Here is a 6942-nt window from a genome sequence, read left to right on the forward strand (position 1 = left end):
AATTAAGGGAATACGAGCTGGAAGGCTCTTCCACAGCCCGACTTGATAGTCTGGAAGGAATAGTACAAGAAATGGCAGAGATCTTAAGACAACAACGTCAGTTGCCACTATGGCAAGAACCTTGCCACCACCAGTGTAAGGAACGCCGAGGAGTGTGTTATCAGATTTTCTGGAGTTTGTTATAGGTGTGGTGAAATGAACCATATGGTAAGGAACTGTCCCCGGACTGAACAGAATGTGAATAGATCTTCTGCCTCAGTTGGATTCGTACCAATGGTAGGAATCGCTAATCAAGATAAAGTAATTGCACTCATCCCGAAAAGCGCTCAAAATACTGCGAACGTTATCCCAGGTATCTATACTGTTTATAGACGAATGCTTATGTGTTGATTGATTCTAAATTAGTGCATGTGTACACCTTTGCTTGGGGTATTGTTTGATTCAGATCAGCATGTCCTTTCATATTTGGCGCCTGTGTGTTTGGATTGGTCAGACCTTCAAGATCGAGACTGTATTTATTGAATATATATATGTGCTTCATTTGGGAAATTGTGAAATATGTATTGGGATATCGATTAACTCTGCACATGCACATGCACATGTACATCTGAACCTATGCTCAGAGTGATTTGTTATATTACTGTCTTCGATGACTAAACCACTGGAATTATGACTCTGTGATTGTAGGACCGAGTTGAACACCCCAAATAGTGAACTCTATAAATTGTGAGATCATGCATTTTGATTAGTAGAGAATTGACTGGACTATGTGGCTATACTGGGCTCGACTCATAAATCTATGTTTTGAGACTAATTTGGGACTTTTGCGTAATGGACCCTATCTTACGTACAACCGAGGAATCTTGTTTAATGTATCACTGTGCACCACGTGCTTACATATAAGACTTATTTAGGAACTGTCGTATTGATTATGATACATACCCCTTGATGTGAACAGCTGGGATGAATGACTTTGATATGACTTTGAAAACTGATGAACTTAGGACAGTTGTGAAACCATCAATCACGTACCTAAGCAAATGAAGTATACCTTACAGAACCAAATGTATCCTATTTGAGAAAACTTTTATCTGATTCGCTCCGATAAAACCTTTGTCTGATTGGCCTTGATAGAACCCTCATTGGATATGATTTGATGAGACCTTTGTTTGATTTAATCTGATGAGACCTTTGCTTGGATTGGTTTGATAAGACCCTCTATCTAATTTGATTTTGTTAAAGATGATTAAGAATTGTTTGTAAATAAATGGCCAGATTATTCTTGGCAGAAAAACTGATAAACCCAAAACTCGGATACGTTTGGAATACTTGACTCATTTGAAAGACCTTTGTGGGCTATCCATAAATTGACCTAACCATGAACACCATTGAGAACCAACCTTCAACTATTGAGGACATGTGTGTTATAGATGAACTGAGTTGTGCAAATCCAGTGATTGGGTGTCTTAAGGAACAATGCTGGTGTGTTGTCATATTCTCGCCTGTTTGACGCTGTGGAAACCGATGACAACAGATTGATTTACTTGTGAACCGTACTGAATATCTGTCCTCGACTAATCAGAATATGTTTCATGTGTTTGCTTCAGTTATCGGATTTTGGGAAACCAGGTTATAGTGAGTGGTATTGTGTTTGTTTGATGAAATTCTTGGGACGTCCTTTTGTGCTAGGGGACGTTAAGCGTATGCAGCACCTTTGTTGAGAAATCTATTTTGCCACCGACGGTTTTGTACGGGTGGATTTGTCTAATCGATCTCGAGTTGGCCACCGACGGTTGTGAACGGGTGTGCTTTGATTCCGGGACGATTATTCCTTTGTTCTATACGGAATGTCATCCTTTGGTATTATGTAGATGTTATTAACATCTAAGGAGCTTTGAAAAACCCTGGTTATCCGAAAGTGTGTGAGTTCAGTACGCCTTGTGTAAATAACTGCTCAGTGCCATTATATTCTGCGATTGGGGTCCTGAGGATGTGTAAATTGTGTTCAACATGTGATCGACTGTTTTTGATAATATCTTTGACGCCATGGAGATTAATATATGAATTGCCTTATGCTTTTGATGACTATCACTATAGTGTCACGACCTGAACCTGCCCCTATGGGTTAAGGCCATAACCGGCCAGTAATCATGAGATTACCTATGGCCTCAAAACAAATAAGACAAAACTCATCAGAGTAAAAGGGGCCGAACGGAAACAATTTAAAACGTTGTCCATAGAGTTGTGCTTACATGCACGTCATAACATTCCAAACATAAATATATTAATAACTCACAATTAAAATTATAGTACCAAAAAGTCCCATACAACAGGATCATCCAAAACTAAGTCAACCCATGGGAACTATATACAGACATGTACAAAGGCTTCGCCAACATGACAAAATTACGTAGAATGGCAAAAGAGTGAAGACGTGTCTCGTACGTGAGACGCAAGGGCTGACTCCCCAAACCTTAGTTGTTCTACAGTGGCTTCACTAGGGTGGGGTCTGGACCTCACTTAGCTCACCTACAAACACATGAATGAGCGTGAGCGATAGCCCAGTGAATAATATCAAATAACGAATATACATTGGAACAATATACATCGAACGGCCTTCGGCCCAATTCACATTTTAGATTAGCATCTATATACACAATTTAAGTCGAGTGATTGCGGTTCCAAACAAACTGGCCTTTGGCCCATTTATCTTTCATCCCTTTCAAAACGACCTCTGGCCCACTCATTTATGTCAAAACGGCATTCGACCCATTTATTCATATCCAAACGGCCTTCGGCCCATCTGTTTATGTCAAAACGGCATTTGGCCCATTCATTTATGTCAAAACTGGCTCATAGGCCTTTCATATCAAACTGGCTCATAGGCCTTTCGTATCAAACTGGCTCATAAGCCTTTCCTATCAAACTGGCTCATAGACCTTTCATATCAAACTGGCTCATAGGCCTTTCATATCAAACTGGCTCATAGACCTTTCGTATCAAACTGGCTCATAGGCCTTACCTATCAAACTGGCTCATAGGCCTTTCTTATCAAACTAGCTCATAGGCCTTTCATATCAAACTGGCTCATAGGCCTTTCCAATCAAATTGGCTCATAGGGCTTTCGTATCAAACTGGTTCATAGGCCTTTCATATCAAACTGGCTCATAGGCCTTTCGTATCAAACTGGCTCATAGGCCTTTCGTATCAAACTAGCTCATAGGCTTTTCATATCAAACTGGCTCATAGGCCTTTCGTATCAAACTGGCTCATAGGCCTTTCATATCAAACTGGCTCATAGGCCTTTCGTATCAAACTGCTCATAGGCCTTTCGTATCAAACTGGCTCATAGGCCTTTCATATCAAATTGGCTCATAGGCCTTTCGTATCAAACTGTGTCCACCATTTAAAATTAATGAACTTTACAAAACTTACATAGAAGTGAGTAATTGGATAACAACATATTTCAGATATTACTCACAGTGATCGGCTTGTGAATTTTCCCTGGAGCTTGACCCTACAGATCACATAGCATATATGGGTCACAAATAATTCAATCCGTTCTTTAATTCACATATTTCTCTTTAGGCTTCATTCTTATCTCTTTAATTCAATTACAATGCTCAATGTATGCCTAAGAGTGCTTAGAAGTGAAAAGGAACGAAAAACAGAACACATAATGCATTTTCAAAGTTTCAGAAAACAGGGTCCCCGCTCGAGCGTGGACTTCCTCGCTCGAGCGGACCCTTAAGGCCTGCAAAAGTACTGGTTACATCAAATCCCCGCTCGAGCGTTAACCCGGACGCTCGAGCGTAAGGCCTGTCTACATAGCTCCCCGCTCGAGCGTCAACTTCCACGCTCGAGCGGACACTATGTCTGCAAAAATTACTGGGAGCACGTATTTCCCGCTCGAGCGTCAATTCCCACGCTTGAGCGGACATCAAAATTCTGGGTTTTCCAGAATGAATTCTTGAGCTCTAATCGACTTTCAACCAATTTTTCTTGCATACTATGGCTCCAATCTCACATATATTTGTACTAACATGGTACTAACACTAGAATACATCAACATGGAGCTTAATATCATGAATCAAACACATGCATGGCTCATTTTCCCCCAAACTCATTACCAACATAACAATGTCATGCATTCAACCTTATAATTTGTGCATACATGTGATGATTCTCAACTTAGATAATACAATTGGTGATTACATCATGAGCTTTAACCAAAACCCTACAAGAATCATGTATTTCAAACTCAAACATGCAAATTTAAGACAATCTCTTACATGCATACACAATTTAGCCTTCAATTCAACAAAACCAATTCAATTTCTTCATACTCAATTAAATTCATGTTCTTGATCATCAATCAACTCTAAATTTACAAGATTACTCACCAAGGAGCTTTAATCTCCACAATCTATGGTTGATTCTTGAGTGTGCCTTCAAGATCACCAAGCTTTGAGGCCAAACTTCAATTTTTCTCTACCCTCTCTCTCTCTAGCCGACTTTCCCCTCTTCCTAGTGTTTATGATTAGCCCAAATAAAGCCAAGGGAGAGAAATTGGGTGTGTAGTGCTCATGTTAAAGGCCCCTCTTCTTATAATATTATTTAATATCAAATAATAGAGCACTAACTCGCTAATTTAATCAATTTAATCTGACCCGAATCAATTTCCAATTAAATTCTACCGTAGGTTCTAAAAATTACACTAATCATAATGGCATAATCAATTTCGGGTTTTGTGGCCGATAAGGCCCTCAATTTAATCTCCAAAGCGGAGAAATCAAACAGATATTCCTACGGTGAACAGATAGAAATTCAAAACCACATGTTTTCACATAATGGCACACAAAATCATATTAAACACATAATCATACTCACATTAAGGACCAATTAATATATTACGGAACAGGGGTATCACAGTCTTCCCCCCTTTAGGAAGTTTGGTCCTCCAAACTTATTTTACCTTTAGTCAAAAGCAATTCGGAATACCTTTCATTCAATGGTCTCAATTCTTCCGATAGTCATTTGCTCAGTCTCTAAATCAAGCAACACCCCATCCTCAACCAGTCAGAGACTCACCTTTTCCGCCATACAAGGCTTTATATAGTGCCATACTGAAACTAGAACGTAAGCTGTTGTTGTAAGCAGAGTCTGCCAATGATGGACAGATTTTTCTGACTTCCTCAAAGATCTAAAGCATGTATTCGGAGCATTTCTCCCAAAATCTCAAAAGTTCTTTCTGATTATACATCAATTGTGGATGGAAAACAGCGCCAAATCATAATTCAGTCCCCATTGCCTCTTGAATGCTTGTCAGAATTCAATCACATTTTAAAATTTCTGTCTAAAACAATAGGTACTGGGACCCCATGCAAACAAACAATCCTATCGATACAAACAGTGGCTAGTCTACCAGTCATCATACAAAAATTTCATAGGGAGAGAACGAGCAAACTTCGTAATCCTACATACAATAATCCAAACAGGACTTATTCCTTGGGTGATCAAGGTAGCCCCACAATGAAATTCGTAGCCACATATTCCTACTTCCGTCCCATAATAGAGAGAGGGCGAAGTAGTTCCGCCAATATCCAATGTTCAACTTTGACTTGTTCGTACTGAAAACATTTGGACACGCATTCACCAATTGTCCTCTTCAAGGTAGGTTACCAACATATTTATTTTAAATGTCAGTTAACTTTATCACAGAAGTTCGGTGTATTCCCTTGTCACAAAAGTTCAATTTATTCTTCAACAATTCCACAATTCAGAAACCGATTCAGTATTTAGTTCAGTGACTCATCACAGTTATCCAAGGTCAATCAAAAGTTTTCAAGAGTATAAAGTAGATCCAGGCACTGATTCCCGAGTCAACAAGGGTAACGACAAAGCAATGAACCACATGGCATACATAACTCATACCTCCCCATGGCATCGATTGTAAAGTGCAATAACACTGAAGCTGTCCATTTTTAACATAATACACGTTTTCTTAATCATTCAACAGTTTACAATTCGGTTCACATTCAATTCCCTGTTCTATTAAGTCTCTCCACATTGATGTGTACAGATTTTGTGCTATATTCCTGAAAGACAAACCCTTATATGTAGACTTGATTCCCCTCCGCATTGGGAACTTTGATGTGATCTTAGGTATAGATTGGCTAGCTGCCAACCACGCCTCTATTGATTGTAAAGCCAAAAAGGTCTTCCTCAGGTTACCAAACCAACCCGAACTTGTCTTTGATGTGACTGGAGTTTCTAACCCTTCCTATATTATATCCTCCATGACAACCCAACGACTTCTAAGAAAGGGTTGTGGTAGCTATATTTGTTATGTAATCGATACACAAAAAGAGGCCCCCATCGTTGATGCAATCCCCGTGGTTCAAGAATTTCTGGATGTTTTTCTTGAAGATCTACCCGGTATTCCGGTTGATCGGGAAATCGAATTCACCATTGAAACCCAACCTGGCACACAACCAATATCAAAAGCTCCTTATCGCATGTCAATAACATAATTAAAAGAGCTGAAGACTCAACTCTAGCAACTGCTGGACAAAGGTTTCATTCGTAAAGAAAAAGGAGGGCACGATGAGATTATGCATAGATTACCGGGAGCTGAACAAGGTCACCATCAAGAATCAGTACCCTCTGCCGGAAATCGATGACTTGTTCGATCAACTTCAAGGCACCTAAGTATTCTCTAAAATCGACTTACGTTCTAGCTACCATCAACTAAAAGTCAAAATGGAAAGTATCGAAAAGACTGCCTTCAGAACCCGTTATAGGTGCTACGAGTTTCTTGTCATGCCTTTTGGCGTCACAAATGCCCCAACAGCCTTCATGGACCTCATGAACCGAGTATTCAAACCCTATCTTGATGAGTTCGTCATTGTCTTCATTGACGACATCCTCATATACTCCAAG

General features: G+C 39.6%; 1 protein-coding gene across 1 annotated transcript; it reads left to right on the forward strand.

Moving 5' to 3' along the window:
* Positions 1-273: 273 nt before the first annotated feature.
* LOC145824323 (uncharacterized) lies at positions 274-6533 on the forward strand. Its single transcript, XM_082923962.1, has 3 exons — positions 274-352; positions 959-1028; positions 6083-6533. The coding sequence occupies exons 1-3, from the start codon at positions 274-276 to the stop codon at positions 6531-6533; spliced, it is 600 nt and encodes a 199-aa protein (XP_082780088.1).
* The last annotated feature ends 409 nt before the right edge of the window (positions 6534-6942 follow it).

Source organism: Camellia sinensis, chromosome 4 (assembly GCF_055761805.1).
Source record: "Camellia sinensis isolate YWXY chromosome 4, ASM5576180v1, whole genome shotgun sequence".
NCBI lineage: Eukaryota > Viridiplantae > Streptophyta > Magnoliopsida > Ericales > Theaceae > Camellia > Camellia sinensis.

Excerpts from the sequence above, each read along its gene's own strand:
- LOC145824323 (XM_082923962.1), top strand. The coding sequence starts at position 274 with ATGGTAGGAATCGCTAATCAAGATAAAGTAATTGCACTCATCCCGAAA. Across the intron at positions 353-958 it reads TACTGCGAACGTTATCCCAG|CTGGGATGAATGACTTTGAT; the intron begins GTATCTATACTG and ends TGATGTGAACAG. Across the intron at positions 1,029-6,082 it reads GTTGTGAAACCATCAATCAC|ATTTTGTGCTATATTCCTGA; the intron begins GTACCTAAGCAA and ends TGATGTGTACAG.